We start from the raw sequence: 21,589 nt of genomic DNA on the forward strand, positions 1-21,589 counted from the left end.
GAGGATAAGCATACAGGAGGCCGGTCCCCCAATGGAGGAGAAAGGCATCCGACGCCAGTCTGCCGTGTGCCTGTAGTCTGGAACAGAACAGAGGCAGCTTGTGGTTGGTCTGAGAGGCGAAAAGGTCCACCGAGGGAGTGCCCCACTCTCGGAAGATCTTGCGTACCACTCTGGAATGGAGCAACCACTCGTGCGGTTGCATGACTCTGCTCAGTCTGTCGGCCAGACTGTTGTTTACGCCTGCCAGGTATGTGGCTTGGAGAAGCATGCCGAATTGGCAAGCCCAACGCCACATCCCGACGGCCTCCTGACACAGGGGGCGAGATCCGGTGCCCCCCTGCTTGTTGATGTAATACATTGCAACCTGATTGTCCGAATTTGGATGATTTGGTAGGACAGCCGATCTCCGAAGGCCTTCAGCGCGTTCCAGACCGCTCGGAGCTCCAGGAGGTTGATCTGAAGATCTTGTTCCTGAAGGGACCACAGACCCTGGGTGTGGAGTCCATCGACATGAGCTCCCCACCCCAGGCGAGATGCATCTGTTAGCACTTTCGTGTGCTGCGGAATTTGGAATGGACGTCCCAGGGTCAAATTGGCCCGAATGGTCCACCAGTGCAGCGAATTGCAGCAACTGATGGACAGACGGATGACATCCTCTAGATTCCCGGTAGCTTGACACCACTGGGAAGCTAGGGTCCATTGAGCAGGTCTCATGTGAAGGCGAGCCATGGGAGTCACATGAACCAGGAATCTCAACATCTGCCGAGCTGTGACCTGCTGAGACGCTTTGGTCTGAGAGGCAAGGGATAGAAGGTTCTGCGCCCTTGCTTCGGGAAGAAAGGCCTGAGTCGTCTGACAATTCAGCAGCGCTCCTATGAATTCCAGAGATTGGACTGGCTGGAGATGGGACTTCGGGTAATTTATCACAAACCCCAGCAGCTCCAGAAGGTGGATAGTACACTGCATGGACCGAAGAGCTCCTGCCTCTGAGGTGCTCTTGACCAGCCAATCGTCGAGATACGGGAACACATGCACTCCCAGCTTGCATAGATACGCCGCAACCACCACGAGACACTTCGTGAACACCCGTGGTGCAGAGGCGAGCCCAAAGGGCAGCACACAATACTGAAAGTGCCGTGTCCCCAGACGGAATCGGAGATACTGTCTGTGAGCTGGCAGTATCGGGATGTGAGTGTAAGCGTCCTTTAAATCCAGGGAACATAGCCAATCGTCTTTCTGAATCATTGGTAGAAGGGTGCCCAAGGAAAGCATCCTGAACTTCTCTTTGACCAGATATCTGTTAAGGCCTCTCAGGTCTAGGATGGGGCGCATCCCCCCTGTTTTCTTTTCCACAAGGAAGTACCTGGAATAGAATCCCTGCCCTTCCTGCCCGGGTGGCACGGGCTCGACCGCATTGGCGCTGAGAAGGGCGGAGAGTTCCTCTGCAAGTACCTGCTTGTGATGGGAGCTGAAAGATTGGGCTCCCGATGGGCAATTTGGTGGAGTGGAGGCCAAATTCAGGGTGTATCCGCACCATTTGGAGAACCCACTGGTCGGAGGTTATCAGAGGCCACCTTTGGTGAAAAGCTTTCAACCTCCCTCTGACCGGCAGGTCGTCCGGTACGGACACTTTGATGGCGGCTATGTTCCCATGGATCCAGTCAAAAGCCCGTCCCCGGCTTTTGCTGTGGAGGCGCAGGGGCTGCTTAGGCGCACGCTGTTGACAGGAACGAGCGCGATGGGACTGTCCCTGTGCCTGACGAAGCCTTCGAGCCGGCTGGGTGTACCTACGCTTGCTGTAGGCGTAGGGAGCAGCTTGTCGGGCCCGGGAAAAACGTCCACCTGCAGAGGTGGATGCTGAAGGCGCCCGGTGGGAGAGCTTGTCGAGAGCGGTTTCCCTCTGGTGTAGTTGGTCCACTAACTGCTCGACCTTCTTGCCGAAAATGTTATCCCCCTGGCAAGGGACATCCGCCAGTCACTGCTGGGTGCGGTGGTCCAGGTCAGAGGCATGCAGCCAGGAGAGTCTGCGCATCACTATACCTTGGGCCGCAGCTCGGGATGCCACATCACAGGTGTCATAGATACCCCTGGACAGGAACTTTCTGCACGCCTTCAGCTGCCTGACCACCTCCTGAAAAGGCCTGGACTGCAACGGAGGGAGCTTGTCGACCAGGTCCGCCAGCTGCCTCACATTGTTCCGCGTATGACTGGATGTGGGTCACGAGCATGGAAGATTGGTAGGCCTTCCTCCCAAACGAGTGCAGAGTGCGAGACTCCCGCCCCGGGGGCGCCAAGGTGGTATCCCTCGAACTCCGTGCTCTCTTGAGAGCAGAGTCCATGACCGCCAAGTCATGAGGCAATTGAGGCCGCATCAACTCTGGGTCAGAGGCAAAGGAGAGGCTCTCAGGGGGCGAGAGCTTCCTCTCCGGTGAAGGAGTGGGGTCGGAGGGAAGGCCCACAGACTCCTCTGAGGAAAAATATCTGGGGTCCTCCCCCCCTTGAGGCCTCTTCCTCGGTGTTGGACATGAACTCTTGCCGCTCAGACCTCAACTGGGCCCGTCTCGACTGCGAGGAACCACGTCCTCGGTGATGGCGTTGAGCAGTGGACTCCCGCGCCGGCGGGGATGAAGCTCCCTCCATCGACGTCGACTCCACCTGCGTGGCGGTTGACACCGGCGCCGCAAGTGGCGTCGAAGGCCTCGGCATCGGGCTAGAGCACACCGGCGCCTCCATCAATGGCGCCGGGGGTGCAAGCACCCCCGGTGCCGGCAGAGCCTGTCGCATCAGCCCTTCCAGAATCCCCGGAAGGATGGCTCGGAGGCACTCGTCCAGGCCCGCTGTCGGGAAAGGCAGGGGGGCCGGTGTGGGTGTCAGTGCCGGAAACTGCTCGGGTCCAGGAGACGGTACCGAAGAACCCGCGGACTGGTGCAGCGACACCTCTTCAACCGAGGGGGAACGCTCCTCTCGGCACTGCCGCTTCCTCGGCGTCGAGTCCTCCCTCGAGGTGCCGGAACTGGCAGTTCTGTGCACCGTGGGCGACCGATGACTGTGCTTCTTGGCTTTCTTTCGGTGCCAGTCATCGGCGCTCGGTGGCAGAGATGAAGAGGAGGTAGAACCCACCCCCCCCCCGGCCTCGAGGAATCGGATCCGACAGGGTTCGGTCCCGATGGCCCTGGGTAGAGGGAGTGGCCGGGGCCGACTGCCCGCGGGGCCGCTCACCCCCGCCGTCACCGGCAGGCCAACGGTACCTGTACTCCTGGGGTCGGTGCCAGAGTCGGCACCGATTTCGTCGACATCGGTACCGGTACCGAAGATCCGGCTGTCGACACCGATGCCGTCGAAGTCGAAGGGCCGGCGCAAGTTCCGAAAAGACGGTCCCGAAGAACTTGCCGAGGCACTGGAGGCACCAAGCGTGAGTATCGGTTTGCGAGATCTGCCAGCCGCACCGACCACACTTCTTGAATCCGCTTGGGACCTTCGAGGACATCGACGGAAAAATCGCGTCGGCGAAGTCAAAGTCGTCAATGGTGGCGGTGAAAAAGCACACCCGAAAAGAAAACGACCGCACGGCCACAAGGCCGCAACGAAGCACCCTCGTGGCTAAGAACGACGAGGACACTTTTTTTTTTTTTTAAACAATCAAAAAAGAGATACGCGAACTCGTACGCAAAGGAGAAAAAGCCGCGGCTAGGCCGCGATCCGGTTTCCGGGGCTGACAGAGAGAGAGAGACGATAACACGTCTCTCTCCAGCGCGGAATAGAAAAAAACTGAGCGGGAACGGTCACGCACGGGCGGGAAGATGGCCGCGCATGCACGGTGGGCGTGCCCTGCGTGCGGGACCGCCCGCAAAGTTTTCTTCCGGTTGGTGGGGGCTGCCGTGGATGTCAACCCAGTCGTGAGAACAAGCAGCCTGCTTGTCCTCGGAGAACAATAACTACATATATGCTTTTACTGGGATATAAGGGGTAAATGGGTGGGGGGAGGTATTGGTAGGGGAAAGAGGGGTGAGGAGTAGAGCTTATAGGGAACGTTAATTTTTTGAGAATATGCCTTAAGTTCAAATGAACAATGGTCAAAAGGGGAAGATATTAGACATATTTAGAGACTAGGGTAATATAAAATTGATGTAAGGTATAAATGTTCTCTTTGATGCCACTCATAAAAAAAATGTTGTCAAACATAATGAAGGGGGGGGATTAACCGTTAAAAGATTGATGAAAGAATGTAGCAAACTGAGCTTGCTGTACATTTACTAGCATTAGGATCTCTGTACAATTTGATTGTTGACTGTGTCTTTTTGAAATTTCATCAATAAAAAATGTTACTATTAAAAATATTAAAGAGGTGAACCCCGAAAGAGTTCCGTCTTGGGATACAACTCAGATGCAGAAGGTATTCAATCAGTTTAGGACAGGACAGATATAGCGTATTGCCCTGACACAAGACTCCAAACCTCTTCCATTTAGAGCCATAAAACCTCCTAGTGGAAACTCTTATGGAAGCTAACAGAACCTGAGACACACTATCAGGTAAGCTGAAGGAATCCAAGTCTTAAGGACTACGGACTGAAGGTCAGGATGTAGTAATCATCCCTGATCATGAGTTACTAGTACTAGAAAACATTCATCTTTAAGATCTCTGGGAACAGAGTTCCAGAAGAGAAAGGATCCACATCTACCTTGGCTGGTAGGTGGCAATCAGAACCACAGTTAAGGACTTTTTTTTTTTTTTACACCAAGATTGTTGAGACACTTAAAATAGCTTCTGAATTATTGTAATTTTCGGTCAGTGATTCATTACCACCCCTTGTTTTGACTAATAGTCTACTGGCAGATTATCTAAAAACGTACTAGAAGCATTACAAGTGGCGCAAAATGCTGTGGCCAGAGTTTTGGTAGGATGCTCTCATTACATGCATATCTCACCTGTGTTGAACCGACTTCACTAGCTTCCTATTGAACAAAGAATAAAGTATAAGATAATCTCTTTGGTATTTTTAAAGTTTTGAATAAAGTTTCTGTGCTCATTACTTTTATACCAACAAGCCAAACACCGCAAGGGCAACAAAAACAGTCTTGTTTGTTCTTCTCAAATTTCTTACTGGTTGGTATAAATGTAGTACACAGCAATATGACAGAAGAACAGGGACCCTCGCAGTCTCACAAACAAGCCAAACACAGTGAGGATGATTAAAAGACTGAACAGCAGACAATGTCCAATATATGGAAGCACATAAGCATTGCCACACTGGGAAAAGACCAAAGGTCCATCAAGCCCAGAACTCTGTCTCCGACAGCGGCCAATCCAGGCCCCAAGAACCTGGCAAAAAAACCAAAATTTAATAACGATCAATGGACTTTTCCTTCAGAAATCTGTCCAGACCCCCTTTAAACTCAGCAAGGCCAGATGCCGTCACTACCTTCTCCGGCAATGAGTTCCAGAGTCTAACTACACGCTGAGTAAAGAAAAACTCTCTCTGATTTGTTTTAAACCTACCACATTCTAATTTCATCTTGTGTCCCCTGGTTCTATTATTGTTAGAAAGCGTAAACAAACCCTTCACATCTGTCTGCTCTATCCCGCTCATTTTGTAAACTTCTATCATATCACCTCTCGGCCGCCTTCTCGCCAGGCTAAAGAGTCCTAGCTGTCTTAACCTCTCCTCATAGGGTAGTCGTCCCATCCCTTTTATCATTTTTCTCTCCCTTCTCTGCACCTTCTCCAATTCCTTTATATCTTTTTTGAGATGAGGCGACCAGAACTGAACACAATACTCCAGGTGCGGTCGCACCATGGAGCGATATAACGGCATTATAACATCCTCATGCTTGGTTTCCATCCCTTTTCTAATAATACTCAACATTCTGTTCGCTTTCTTAGCTGCCGCAGCATATTGAGCTGAAGATTTCAACGTCCTATCCACGATGACTCCCAGATCCCTTTCTCGGTCCGTAACTCCTAACGCGGAACCTTGCATAACATAGCTGTAATTCGGGTTCCTCCTTTCCACATGCATCACTTTGCACTTGTCAACGTTGAACTTCATCTGCCATTTGGACGCCCAATCCCCCAGTCTCACGAGGTCTTCTTGTAATTTTTCACACTCCTCCCGCGACGAGACGACACTGGATAATTTTGTGTCATCTGCGAATTTAATTACCTCACTAGTTACTCCCATCTCGAGGTCATTTATAAATATGTTAAAAAGCAGCGGTCCCAGCACAGACCCCTGAGGGACCCCACTAACCACCCTTCTCCATCGAGAATAATGGCCATTTAACCCTACTCTCTGCTTCCTATCCTTTAACCAGCTCTTAATCCATAATAATACACTGCCTCCGATCCCATGACTCTCCAGTTTCCTTTGGAGTCTTTCATGCGGCACTTTGTCAAACGCCTTCTGAAAATCTAGATATACAATATCCACCGGCTCCCCTTTGTCGACATGTTATTTCACCCCCTCGAAAAAATGCAGTAAATTTGTGAGGCAATACTTCCCTTCACTAAAACCGTGCTTTGTCTCAGCAGCCCATGCTTTTGTATGTGCTCTGTAATTTTATTCTTAATAGCAGCCTCCACCATTTTTCCCGGCACGGACGTCAGACTCACCGGTCTATAATTTCCCGGATCGCATCTGGAACCCTTTTTAAAAATCGGCGTTACATTGGCCACCCTCCAATCTTCCGGTACCACACCTGTTTTTAGGGATAAATTGCTTATTACTAACAGTAGCTCCACAAGTTCATTTTTCAGCTCTATTAATACTCTGGGATGAATACCATCCGGTCCCGGTGATTTACTACTTTTCATTTTGCAGAACTGCCCCAGGACTTGACACAAGTCGTGTTTCGGCTAGAAATGGCCTGCCTCAGGAGTCCTCTATTGATGTATGGACTTTCTAACTAGCCTTTTGATAATACATTGAGTATACAGCATTATATGTATGTATATATAATGTATATATAATGCTGTATACTCACATGATTAGACTGTAGCGTCATTCAGATTACTGCTGATTCTTTGTGAACAGACGCCAACGCTGGAACACTCCAGAAAACAAGTTATGGCGAGTCCTGGTGTTTTAATAAAGCTTCCATATGTTGGACATCATCTACTGTTCAGTTTTTTTGTCATCCTCGCCGTGTTTGGCTTGTTTGTGAGACTGTGAGGGTCCCTGTTCTTCTGTCATATTGCTTTGTACTACATTTATACCAACCAGTAAAAAATTTGAGAAGAACAAGGCCTTCCAAAAATACTAGGACTAGGGGGGCATGCGATGAAACTACAGTGTAGTAAATTTAAAACAAATATGAGAAAATTTTTCTTCACCCAACGCATAAATTAAACTCTGGAATTCGTTGCCAGAGAACGTGAAGGCGGTTAGCTTGGCAGAGTTTAAAAAGGAGTTAGACGGTTTCCTAAAGGACAAGTCCATAAACCACTACTAAATGGACTTAGGAAAAATCCACAATTCCAGGAATAACATGTATAGAATGTTTGTATGTTTGGGAAGCTTGCCAGGTGCTCTTGGCCTAGATTGGCCGCTGTCGTGGACAGGATGCTGGGCTCAATAGACCCTTGGTCTTTTCCCAGTGTGGTATTACTTATGTACTTAAAAGGGGACAAAAATATTAAGGAAACTACGGGTACCTTTTGTTTTTTAAACAGTAAATTGTTAAAAGAAAAATAAGGCAAAAAAGCCACGAAACAGACGAAGACTTCCCGGGCCTGAGAGGAGTGCAGAAAAAAAAAAAAAAAAAACTCTACCGCACCTCAACGTAGAGAAAAGAAAACAGACTCTGGCAAAACTTTTTTTTAGATTTTGCTTGCAAAATGCCGTCCGATTCCCGGGCCGATGCAGACATCGACCCACATGTGATAACAAGCAGCCTGCTTGTCCTCTGAGAATGCTTCTTACCCACTGGGAACTTTTTTCTGAGACATATCTGGAAAAACAGCTGCAGTGAAATCAAAACGACTTGATGAAAAAAAAAATACCCAACTGGATACCCTAGGCCGACTCAGTCCAAAATAGATGAAGTAGCTAAAGAGGCCTGCACAATGCTGACAAGATTTAAACAAGTGAAAACTAAAAAGAGAGGCAGAAAATGGTCTCAGAATTTAAAGTGAGCTGAAGGACCACCACATCAGTGCAACCTTTACAACCCGTACGACAGCAGGTGCGAGGGTGCATACATGCATTTATGATGCAATACTCGAAAACATTGTGTGAACAAACTGGACAGAGGTTCCCGCACAAGGGCTCCGTCGGGTGACATCACTCACGTACGAGACTGCACTATCCCGCTTGTCCTCATGGAATAACCCATCCACTAGCACACAGACCCATAAAGGTTTAGCGATTAAGACTATGGGCCCGATATTTAGACCACGGGGAATTAGTCCGGCTAACTCCTGCAGGCGGCGCTGAGCCCGGATAGTCAATGCCTGGCTATTTCCGGTGACTAACACTGAATATCAGGTTTATTTTGGCAGGTTCAATCTTCCTGGGTCAAACTGATATTCAGTACTGTATGGTTAAGTCTGAACCAGCCAAAGATAGGCCTGGCATTTACATGGCTAAATATGGCCACCAAGCTTACGCTAAAAATCAGTGGACAGATGTTATGGAGCATTTAACAGGCCAGGTGCTTTTGAATATCAGTATGTTATACCAGTTTTGGAGACATGCCAAGTGAGTCACATATAGAGTGGATGTTACATGACCCAACAATCAACATGCCTGAAAAACAGACATCTGAACCTGTGGTTATCCTTCCAGTAGAAGGCTCTTACCCAAGTTATGCCTAACAGAGCACCTACGAATTCCATTTGAGTTGAGGGCCTCAAATGGGACTGGATGGTTTGCAATAAGTCCTAGTGACTGCAGCACTTAGATGGTTATGCCCATGGATCTTTAGGCTCCTTCTTCGTACGGGCTCTTGGAGTAGCCTGATCATTTTAGGATAGTATTTAATTCTCTTCTTTGTGACCAGGAAATACATGAGTGAATAAACAAATTCAACTGCACTCAGAGACAGAGAAAACTCCTCGTACACATTTCTTTTATGTGTAGAATGTGACAAGGATACTCTTGGAGGACCAATTTGGAGGGATTTTTGATAGGCAAAGTCTATATCCGTGCCAGATGAATTTTAGAACCCTAACAGTTAGAGGTAATATGGGGCCAATGGCTTGCATAAAACCTTAGACTCCCTCCTACTGGAGGTAATTTGAAACAGATATTGGAACCTTGGTTATGTTCTCCCACAACCAATCAAAACCCTGCCCCAGGTTTTAGCTGAGGAGCATGTTATAGCTTTTGGCTCTGTCTGGGACAAGAATGATATTCCTGCTGTGTTTGATCGAAGAGTAGCAAGTCCTCCTTTGTATACACTCTCCTCCCCCCACACACACATATAACACCTGATGAAAGAGGCGGGCATGTCGGAGAGATCTAAACATTTCAGTGTTACCATAGAAGCAACCTTATAACCAAAGATATTTTTTTCACAAAGAAGCACATCAGCAAACTTTTCTTGCACATTATAGCAACATCTGTGGCTCACAGCCATGAGAGAGTCTGCAAGTATCAATACCTACTGTGGAGAGGGAGAGTTGCATTCAACTGAAAGAAAAAAGGTGATCCAACTATGTTTTCTGCACTCCTCACCTCTGCCCACTAGAGACTGATGAGTTAAGAAAACCTGCCTGAGAGAGGTGGTCTGCAAACTCAATCCTTTGTAGGAAGAGGCCCATGAACAGCTAGTAGGAAGCTACACACAAAATAATTATATTCTGAAATACTTTCTCACAAGAGGATCCAATCTCTCTCCAGGGGTCCAATAAGCACTATGACTTCAACTCTTAGCTCCTGACAACAGATTTGACCACCGAGTGTAAAATTTATCTGGAAGCTTTCTGGACTCTGTACATAGATCATCACCTTTTCCACTGGATGCATGATTTGGGGGGGGGGGGGGGAGATCTCCCATGTTCTTATTTGAACATCTTTCAGGATTATATGAATGGACACTGTTACAGCCTTTTGGGGGAGGGAAGAGGGTTTTGAAGAATTGGAGGATGCCCCATTGTTGCACCACCTTCACTTAAAGCCACTGGGGACTCTTTTTGGGACATATCACCAAAAACATAGAGCCACAGTGAAATCAAATGCCTTGATTGAGATTGTGAGTGGCCCAGCTCCGAGAAGATAGAAGCAAAAAGGGTAACTACAGCAATAAAGAAAACTCGAGTCCAAAAAACTTAACTGGGGACACCAAGGTGTCAAAGATATCTAAGCACAAGATGCAGAATAAATACTTCAACTTCAACAGATAAAATCTTGGGTAGAGCGTAACAGTAAATTGTATTGGATCCGTGAAAAAAAAAATGGAGACAAGTAGTGTCCTGTGTGATGATACAGGTATGCATGTCTGTTTGGTTTCTCAGAGGCTTCCAGAACTTTTCAGGCTAGAGACCCCCACCCCCCCCCCCCCCAATACACACACCAAAGGGCTCCATTGGATGATTTCATCCATTTATCAAGGTTTAGCATCCTGCTTACACATGGGGGGGGGGTAAAAAGTACTATATCCGTGACCTCTTTTCAAAGGACAGACATATGCCACATTTTACAAATATTTTTCATCCAGAAAGTTGAAAAATAGTAGCACATTAAAAACATGTTTCAACTTACAAAAATAACTCCTATGCAACCTTCTCCATGTATGTCATCATACATATGAAGCAACCACAGCCTAGCAACTGCTATACATTAACACTGGTTGACTGAACTGTTTCAGGTAAAACCTTTACAGAAAACATAGGACAATATTAGAATCAGATACATTTTCAGCTTACATAATTAATACAACGTACTCTGCTGCCAGTGTGCCGCCTCCGATTTGACATGGGAGAGTGGCTACGACTTCTTCGGCGGCGATATTCAGGTGTGTATGATCTGCTTCGAGATCGTCTCCGATGTGAATGGGAACGGGACCTGGAGCGTGTATAATGTCTATGAGAATGCCTTCTAGATCTTGACCTAAAAAAAAAAATAAATAAAACAAATACTGAGTGCAATAAAATGAACTAGTGTGGAGGAGTATGAGCACCTCACAAGCAAAGGACAAGGAAAAGGAATTACACATTTTATGTATGTTATACTCCGCTTAAGTATAAGCGGACTATAAATTAATAAACCACAACCGTAACCAATTTGGTGCATAAATATATAAATGCTGTTTTAACCATTTCTATTTCTCACATATAACAATGCTGTTTTCTGCAGATTAAAGCATAAAAATGACAAACAGTACTATTCATTACATTTTACAAATACAACCAATGCCCAGAATTTATACAGAGCATTCCAATTCTTTGAAAAAAAAAATGCCTTGCTCCACCAGGTGTTCTTTTATCTATTGATGACTTCCTGGTCAGTGCAGGACCCACACTGTTCTTAAAAAACCAGCGTTTCTAGGACTCCTGAAACATAAGAATCAACAATTCACACAAACCTATTTCTGAAGCCCTAATGTACTAAAGCATACCAACTTTTGGCATGTATTTTTCTTTTACTCCTGTTTAGCATTCAAAACACCAAGTTTCACACCCATATTAGCAGATGATACCAAACTCTGCAAAAGGGGAAACACCCCTGATGGTGTGGATAACATGAGGAAGGACTTAGGGAAGTTAGAGGAATGGTCTGAAATTTGGCAGCTTAGATTTAATGCTAAAAAAAAATGCAGGGTCATGCGTTTAGGCTACAAAAACTAGAGGGAATGGTACAGTTTAGGGGGTGAAAAACATTTGTGCACAAGAGAGGAGCGGGACTTGGGTGTGATCATCTTAAGGTGGCCAATTAAGTAGAAAAGCTTGAAAGATGGTGAAAGCTAGAAAGATGCTTGGGTGCACAGGGAAAGGCATGGCCAGCAGGAAAAAGGAGGTGATAAAGTGAATCATACATACCTGTAGCAGGTGTTCTCCGAGGACAGCAGGCTGATTGTTCTCACGACTGGGTGACGTCCGCGGCAGCCCCCACCAACCGGAAAAGGCTTCGCGGGACGGTCGGCACGCAGGGCACGCCCACCGCGCATGCGCGGCCGTCTTCCCGCCCGTGCGCGACCGCTCCTGCCAGTTGAATGACAAGCAATAAAATATGAAACAACTCCAAAGGGGAGGAGGGAGGGTAGGTGAGAACAATCAGCCTGCTGTCCTCGGAGAACACCTGCTACAGGTATGTATCATTCACTTTCTCCGAGGACAAGCAGGCTGCTTGTTCTCACGACTGGGGTATCCCTAGCTCTCAGGCTCACTCAAAACAAGAACCCAGGTCAATTGAACCTCGCAACGGTGAGGGTATAACAGAAATTGACCTACGAAGAACAACTAACTGAGAGTGCAGCCTGACCCGAATAAATTCGGGTCCTGGAGGGTGGAGTTGGATTTACACCCCAAACAGATTCTGCAGCACCGACTGCCCGAACCGACTGTCGCGTCGGGTATCCTGCTGGAGGCAGTAATGAGATGTGAATGTGTGGACAGATGACCACGTCGCAGCTTTGCAAATTTCTTCAATAGTGGCTGACTTCAGGTGGGCCACTGACGCTGCCATGGCTCTAACACTATGAGCCGTGACATGACCCTCAAGAGTCAGCCCAGCCTGGGCGTAAGTGAAGGAAATGCAATCTGCTAGCCAATTGGAGATGGTGCGTTTCCCGACAGCGACCCCTAGCCTGTTAGGGTCGAAAGAAACAAACAATTGGGCGGACTGTCTGTGGGGCTGTGTCCGCTCCAAGTAGAAGGCCAATGCTCTCTTGCAGTCCAATGTGTGCAACTGACGTTCAGCAGGGCGGGTATGCGGCCTGGGGAAGAATGTTGGCAAGACAATTGACTGGTTAAGATGGAACTCCGACACCACCTTCGGCAGGAACTTTGGGTGGGTGCGGAGCACTACTCTGTTGTGATGAAATTTGGTATATGGAGCATGAGCTACTAGGGCTTGAAGCTCACTGACCCTACGAGCTGAAGTAACTGCCACCAAGAAAATGACCTTCCAGGTCAAGTACTTCAGATGGCAGGTATTCAGTGGCTCAAAAGGAGGTTTCATCAGCTGGGTGAGGACGACGTTGAGATCCCATGACACTGTAGGAGGCTTGATAGGGGGCTTTGACAAAAGCAAGCCTCTCATGAATCGAACGACTAAAGGCTCTCCAGAGATGGCTTTACCTTCCACACGATAATGGTAAGCACTAATCGCACTAAGGTGATTCCTTACTGAGTTGGTCTTGAGGCCAGACTCTGATAAGTGTAGAAGGTATTCAAGCAGGTTCTGTGCAGGGCAAGAACGAGGTTCTAGGGCCTTGCTCTCACACCAAACGACAAACCTCCTCCACTTGAAAAAGTAACTCTTTTTAGTGGAATCCTTCCTAGAGGCAAGCAGGACCCGGGAGACACCCTCCGACAGACCCAACGCAGCGAAGTCTACGCCCTCAACATCCAGGCCGTGAGAGCCAGAGACTGAAGGTTGGGGTGCAGTAACGCTCCGTCGTTCTGCGAAATGAGAGTCGGAAAACACTCCAATCTCCACGGTTCTTCTGAGGACAACTCCAGAAGAAGAGGGAACCAGATCTGACGGGGCCAAAAGGGCGCTATCAGAATCATGGTGCCGCGGTCGTGCTTGAGCTTCAGTAAGGTCTTCCCCACCAAAGGTATGGGAGGATAAGCATACAGGAGGCCGGTCCCCCAATGGAGGAGAAAGGCGTCCGACGCTAGCCTGCCGTGTGTCTGAAGTCTGGAACAGAACAGAGGCAGCTTGTGGTTGGTCTGAGAGGCGAAAAGGTCCACCGAGGGGGTGCCCCACTCTCGGAAGATCTTGCGTACCACTCTGGAATGGAGCGACCACTCGTGCGGTTGCATGACTCTGCTCAGTCTGTCGGCCAGACTGTTGTTTACGCCTGCCAGGTATGTGGCTTGGAGGAGCATGCCAAACTGGCACGCCCAGCGCCACAGCCCGACGGCTTCCTGACACAGGGGGCGAGATCCGGTGCCCCCCTGCTTGTTGACGTAATACATTGCAACCTGATTGTCTGTCCGAATTTGGATAATTTGGCAGGACAGCCGATCTCTGAAAGCCTTCAGCGCGTTCCAGATGGCTCGGAGCTCCAGGAGGTTGATCTGCAGATCCTTTTCCTGGAGGGACCACAGACCCTGGGTGTGAAGCCCATCGACATGCGCTCCCCAACCCAGGCGAGATGCATCCGTCGTCAGCACCTTCGTGGGCTGCGGAATTTGGAATGGACGTCCCAGAGTCAAATTGGTCCGGATGGTCCACCAGAGCAGTGAAGTGCGGCAACTGGTGGAGAGGCGGATGACATCTTCTAGATTCCCGGTGGCTTGGAACCACTGGGAAGCTAGGGTCCATTGAGCAGATCTCATGTGAAGACGAGCCATGGGAGTCACATGAACTGTGGAGGCCATATGACCCAGAAGTCTCAACATCTGCCGAGCTGTGACCTGCTGAGACGCTCTGGCCTGCGAAGAGAGAGACAGGAGGTTGTTGGCCCTCGCTTCGGGAAGGAAGGCCTGAGCCGTCTGGGTATTCAGCAGAGCTCCTATGAATTCCAGAGACTGGGTTGGCTGGAGATGGGACTTTGGGTAATTTATCACAAACCCCAGCAGCTCCAGGAGTTGAATAGTGCACTGCATGGACCGGAGGGCTCCTGCCTCCGAGGTGTTCTTGACCAGCCAATCGTCGAGATATGGGAACACGTGCACTCCCAGCCTGCGTAGGTACGCCGCCACCACCACGAGGCACTTTGTAAACACTCGTGGGGCGGAGGCGAGCCCAAAGGGCAGCACACAATACTGAAAGTGCCGTGCGCCCAGGCGGAATCTGAGATACTGTCTGTGAGCTGGCAGTATCGGGATGTGAGTATATGCATCCTTTAAATCCAGGGAACATAGCCAATCGTTTTTCTGAATCATTGGCATAAGGGTGCCCAAGGAAAGCATCCTGAACTTTTCTTTGACCAGGAATTTGTTCAGGCCTCTCAGGTCTAGGATGGGACGCATCCCCCCTGTTTTCTTTTCCACAAGGAAGTACCTGGAATAGAATCCCTGCCCTTCCTGCCCGGGTGGTACGGGCTCGACCGCATTGGCGCTGAGAAGGGCGGAGAGTTCCTCTGCAAGTACCTGCTTGTGATGGGAGCTGAAGGATTGAGCTCCCGGAGGACAATTTGGAGGCAGGGAGGCCAAATTCAGGGCGTATCCGCACCGCACTATTTGGAGAACCCACTGGTCGGAGGTTATGAGAGGCCACCTTTGGTGAAAAAATTTTAACCTCCCCCCGACCGGCAGATCGTCCGGTACGGACACTTTGAGGGCGGCTATGTTCCCGTGGATCCAGTCAAAAGCCCGTCCCTGGCTTTTGCTGTGGAGGCGCAGGGGGCTGCTTAGGCGCACGCTGTTGACGGGAACGAGCGCGCTGGGGCTGTCCCTGTGCCTGACGAGGCCTTCGGGCCGGCTGGTTGTACCTACGCTTTGCAAAAGAATAGGGTGCAGCCTGCCGGGCCCGGGAAAAACGTCCACCTGCTGAGGTGGATGCTGAAGGCGCCCGGTGGGAGAGCTTGTCGAGAGCGGTTTCCCGCTGATGCAGTTGGTCCACCATCTGCTCGACCTTCTCACCAAAAATGTTATCCCCCCGGCAAGGGACGTCAGCCAGTCTCTGCTGGGTGCGGTTGTCCAGGTCAGAGGCACGCAGCCATGAGAGCCTGCGCATCACTATACCTTGGGCCGCAGCACGAGATGCCACGTCACAGGTGTCATAGATACCCCTGGACAGGAACTTTCTGCACGCCTTCAGCTGCCTGACCACCTCCTGATAAGGCCTGGACTGCTCCGGCGGGAGCTTATCGACCAGGCCCGCCAGTTGTTGCACATTAGTCCGCATGTGGATGCTCATATAGAGCAGGTATGACTGGATGCGGGTCACGAGCATGGAGGATTGGTAGGCCTTCCTCCCAAACGAGTCCAGAGTGCGAGACTCCCGCCCCGGGGGCGCCGAGGCGGTATCCCTCGAACTCCGTGCCCTCTTGAGAGCAGAATCCACGACCGCCGAGTCATGGGGCAATTGGGGCCGCATTAACTCTGGGTCAGAGTGGATCCTGTACTGGGACTCTGCTTTCTTGGGAATGGTGGGGTTAGTTAACGGTCGCACCCAGTTCCGAAGCAGTGTCTCCTTGAGGACATTGTGCAGCGGTACCGTGGAGGACTCTCTAGGTGGTGATGGATAGCTCTTCCACAGAGACCACGGGAAAGGGAATGCTAATAGACATATCCCGCACAAAGGAGGCAAAGGAGAGACTCTCAGGAGGTGAGAGCTTCCTCTCCGGTGAAGGCGTGGGGTCCGAGGGAAGGCCCGTAGACTCCTCTGAGGAGAAATATCTAGGGTCCTCTTCTTCCCCCCACGAGGCCTCATCCTCGGTATCGGACATAAGCTCGTGGAGCTGAGTCCTGAACCGGGCCCGGCTCGACGTCGAGGCACCGAGGTCTCGGTGTCGTCGAGCGGTGGACTCCCGCGCCGGCGGGGACGGAGCTCTCTCCATCGACGGGGACTCCACCTGCGTGGCGGTCGAGACCGGCGCCGCAAGCGGCGGCGGTGTCGACGGCCCCGGCGCCGGGCTAGAGCTCGCCGGCGCCACAGACATCGGCCTGGCGCATCAGCCCTTCCAAGATCCCCGGAAGGATGGCTCTGAGGCACTCGTCCAGGCCCGCTGCCGGGAAAGGCGGTGGGGCCGGTAAGGGTGTCTGTGCCAAAAGCTGATGGGGGCCAGGAGACGGCACCGAGGTGCCGGAACCCTGACGCGTCGGTACCTCCACAACCGACGGGGACCTCTCCTCTCGACGATGACGCTTCGGCGTCGCCTCCTCTCCGATGTCCGGATGCACCGAGGGCGACCGGTGACGACGCTTCTTGTTTTTCTTTCGATGCGCGTCACCGGCGCCGGGAGGTATGGAGGAGGAGGAGGACGATCCCCCTCGGTCCTGAGGAGCCGGGTCAGACAGGGTTCGGTCCCGTGGGCCACGGGCTGAGGGAGTGACCGGGGCCGACTGCCCACGCGGCCGCTCACCTCTACCCTCGCCGGCGGGCCGACGGGACCTGTTCTCCTGGGGTCGATGCCATCGGTGCCGATGTCTCGGGCATCGATACCGGTACCGAAGGACCGGGCGTCGATACCGATGCCGTCGAGGTCGACGTCGAGGGGCCGGCGCAAGTTCCAAAAAGACGGTCCCGCAGAACTTGCCTCGCAACCTGAGTCCGTTTCCGGAGACCGAGACACAGGGAACACGACTTGATATTGTGCTCCGGCCCGAGGCACTGGAGGCACCAAGCGTGAGTGTCGGTCTGCGAGATCGGCCGGCCGCAGCGACCACACTTTTTAAATCCACTCGGGACCTTCGAGGACATCGACGGAAAAATCGCGTCGGCGAAGTCAAAGGTGGCTGAAATCACACCTCGAAAAAAGAAAACGACCGTGCGGCCACTAGGCCGCAACGCGGCGTCCCCGCTGGAAACGAGGGAAAAAAGGGAGCGCGTGCTCCACACGCTCAGGTTTTTTTTTTTTTTTTTGAAAAAGAAACCGGCGGTAACAAAAATGAAGAGAAAAAGCAACGATCCGCGTAAACGCGATCGAAAATCCGGCGGCTGAAAACAGAGAGAGCGGCAAAGCACAACTCTCTCCAGACGCGGAAAAAAAGGAACTGGCGGGAGCGGTTGCGCACGGGCGGGAAGACGGCCACGCATGAACGGTGGGCGTGCCCTGCGTGCCGACCGTCCCGCGAAGCCTTTTCCGGTTGGTGGGGGCTGCCGCGGACGTCACCCAGTCGTGAGAACAAGCAGCCTGCTTGTCCTCGGAGAACAAAAAGTACACTACTGGAACTTTTTTTTTTTTTAAATGACAATAATAAAATAAAGAAACAAATCACTTTCCTGGGCCTGAGAGGAGCGCAGAAAAAAAAACTACGGCACCTCAACACGCAGAAAAGAAAACCGAGAGAACGCGCTCACACGGGATATCAGTCCGCACATGCCCGCCAGAAGACTCTGGCAAAATTTTAAATATTTTGCTGGCAAAATACAGTCCGATTCCTGGGCCGACGCAGACGTCGACCCACATGTGAGAACAAGCAGCCTGCTTGTCCTTGGAGAATGCTGGATTCATCTGCTGCTACTAAAGGAAAGAAAAATTATCAGGTAAGACATAATTTTACATTTCTTAACATCAGCAGCAGATGAATCCAGAGACTTGTAGGATGTAGCAAAGTAGTCCTGAAATAGGGTGGGTATAAAGTCTTCTGCGGACAGTACAACTACTGTAGAAGAGGTAGCCACCTGAGCAGAAAACCACAAAAAAGAAGCACCTGGAGCACAAAAGAAAGAAGACCAGATCTGCCCTGGAAAAACGGACAGGAGTGTCCTAAAATTTCCCGGATCAAAGATGTCCGGTAACTCCCAATCCACTAGCAACAGGGACGAGACAGACTTTGCTCCCCCGCCAGCCAGCATAGGAGTGGAAGCCCCACGATGCTGTGAAGCCCCGAGACAAGTACCAACAAGTGAACAGACCAATGGAACAGTTGGTTGCCCGTCCCGCTTGCAAGAAGTGGCTGAGGTGAACAGCCCTTGTGCCTCGTAGAGCCAGTATGGACAAGGAAGAACTCTGCAGTTGCGAAACCCCAAGGCAAATCACCCCCTAATGAAGTAACCAATGGAACCGACTGGCTGCCCCTCCAGTGCACAGGAAGAAGCCAAGGTCAACGGAGACGAAGACCAGAAGCCCCCCTAAGCACAGAAAGGCAGCAAGGAGCACTTCTCCATCCGAGCAAAAAAAAAAAAAAAAAACCCAAAGAACTAAAGAGGACGAAGTCCAGAGGCCAAAGTCCTCTCAGACTGTCTCCCAGAGCGGAGACCAAAGACCAGACTGTTAATCATGAGTTACAGCAACCCAAATCAGAGGTCGAGTAGAAACCAAACAGGAAGGGTGGTCAAACACATTCCCCAGAAGATGCCTAACATGTAGCTCAGTCGGTGGTCACTCCTGATGAGGAAACACTCAGTAAGGAGAAATTAGGCCTTACCTGCTAATTTGCCTTCCTTTAGTCCCTCCGGACCGGCCCAGCAGGTGGAGACTGAGAATTCTGACTCAGGGCAAGATGCACTAAAAACTCGTTAAAGCTCTTCCTTACCAATTCCCTTAGACACGAATTGGGAAACTAGTAAAGAAACTACTCCTGTTACCCAAAGAAAGCACAAAAGGAGAACACACAGACACAAATTTGGACATATTACCATGCTCTATATTTAGAAATGGAACCATATCCTACATGCAGAGACGGAGTAGGTGAATCAGTGCTCAATATGCAGAGATACTGTATAGCTATGCTCAACATGAGAAATAAAACAGCTCTTAACGTTCAGAATAGATCCGATGTTGAGAACCTAGTCCTATGCAACCCAGAATATTTCAAGAGACAGTCTCTAAGAGGAGCAGACAATCAGCAGTTCTCTGCAAACACCAAGACTGATGTACCAATATAGAGCAAAGAGTCACTGCCACTAGAGTTTCAGAGGGAACAGCACAGCGCAATGGTGGCTCAGAGTGCTCAAACGAGATCCGCATACCACGGCCGTCCGGGCCCACTAGAACGACCGGCCCCCGATGCCGCCCTATGCGGCAAAGAACTCTCCCTATCAGAGGCCACGGAGGAAAAACATACAGTAGCGGTTGACAGATCAGCCGAAAATCCGAGTCCAACAGCGTCCATTCCACTGCGTCCAAATGAGTCCGGCTGAGAAAATCCGCTTGAACATTGTCTTCACCCGCAATGTGCGCTGCAGACAGACTCTAAACATGCGCTTCCGCCCATACGAGAAGACGAGACGAGACACTTCCACTGCCAAGGGAAGACTGCGAGTGCCCCCCTGCCGATTGATGTAGGCCACCGTCATGGTGTTGTCCAAGAATACATGAACCGCCTGCCCCTGCAGAAGGTCCTGAAAACTCCCCAGCGCATTCACGACTGCTCATAACTCGACCAAGGGAGGTGTCGTTGATAATAAGCGACATCGGTGACCATCTGCTCAAAAGGAAATTCTGAATAGGCCGCATGTGAGCCCTTGCCCATGGAATGACCTCCAAGGTCGCCATCATGGAACCGAGGAGCTGAACATAGTCCCACACTCAGGGAGCGTGACGACTCAATAAGGTACGTACCTGAGAAAGCAATTTGATCCTTCGCCCCTCGGGGAGAAACACCTTCCCTCACTTCATATCGAACTGCACTCCAAATTATTCCAGACTCTGAGTAGGAACCAGATGACTCTTGTCCAGATTGACCACCCAACCTAAGGATTGCAACACCGCAATCACTGTCAGTGACCACTCGACTCTCCTCTGCTGTAGTCGCCCGAATCAGCCAGGCGTCGAGATATGGATGCACCCGAATCCCCTCCTTCCGCAGGAACGCCGCCACCACAACCTTTACTTTGGAAAAAGTACATGGGGCAGTGGCCATCCAGAAAGGAAGGGCCCGAAACCGGAAGTGCTGACCGAGCACTGCAAATCGGAGAAATCGCTGATGGGGCTGCCAAATGGGAATGTATAGGTACGCTTCCCTCAAATCGAGAGCCGTCAAAAACTCACCTGGTTCAACAGCAGCAGCAACTGCCCTCAATGTCTCCATGCAGAAGTGACGAACCCGCAAAAACTGGTTTACCTTTCTGAGATCGAGAATAGGCCGAAAAGCCCCTCCTTTCTTTGGCAGCAGATGGAGTACCAACCTGTGCGCCTCTCAAGAGGAGGAACAGGCACAATAGCACCTATCCTTAGCAGGTCTCACAAACACTACAGAACTGCTGTCCTTTTGGCCCGCGATAAACAGCGGGACTCCATAAAAAAGAATTCTAAATTGTAGCCTTCTCGCACTACATCGAGGACTCACTGGTCCGAAGTAATTCTGGCCCACTCTGGAAGAAAGAGAGAAAGTCGATCTGCTCTCTTCCTGAGTGGACCTGCGCCCCATCATTGGGAGGATCGAGCCGGAGCCCCCTGACGAGAGGGGGGTCCAGCCGGACGCTTCTCGTTGCGAAAGGAAGAACACTGCCCAAAACGAGAATGCTGGAAGGCTGCGTTGGAGCGGCGATACCGTCGCAACTCCCTAAACCATGACCTCAAAGCTCCCTGCCTGGGCGTAGACTTGGTTCTATCCTCTGGGAGACAGCGAGATTTGGAATCCACTAAATCTTTAACAATCTTTTCTAGGTCTTCCCCAAAAAGCAATTTCACTTGGAAAGGCAATTTAATAAGCCACTGCTTAGAGGCCATATCCGTGGCCCAATGACGGAGCCACAGAAGACGTCGAGAGGAAACGGTCAAGGCCATGAGTTTGGCCGAAGCACGGACCAAATCATACAAGGCATCCGCCAAGTACGCCAGCCCAATGTCCATCAGGGGCAATTGAGGAGTGTCCGACATATCTGACTCCGAAAACTAATCCATGACAGAATGTAGGCAACTGAGA

General features: G+C 50.5%; 1 protein-coding gene across 2 annotated transcripts in view; it reads right to left on the reverse strand.

Moving 5' to 3' along the window:
• The window catches only part of TRA2A (transformer 2 alpha homolog), a 140,987-nt gene that overhangs the window by 95,309 nt on the left and 24,089 nt on the right, over positions 1-21,589 (reverse strand). The window contains exon 3 of one of the 2 annotated variants that reach the window (XM_030201850.1): positions 10,883-11,048. In XM_030201850.1, the coding sequence (XP_030057710.1) occupies positions 10,883-11,048 (166 nt within the window). Of the gene's footprint in view, positions 1-10,864; positions 11,049-21,589 lie in introns of both variants that reach the window. The other variant, XM_030201840.1, reaches the window with a different exon arrangement.

This window comes from Microcaecilia unicolor, chromosome 1 (genome assembly GCF_901765095.1).
Source record: "Microcaecilia unicolor chromosome 1, aMicUni1.1, whole genome shotgun sequence".
NCBI lineage: Eukaryota > Metazoa > Chordata > Amphibia > Gymnophiona > Siphonopidae > Microcaecilia > Microcaecilia unicolor.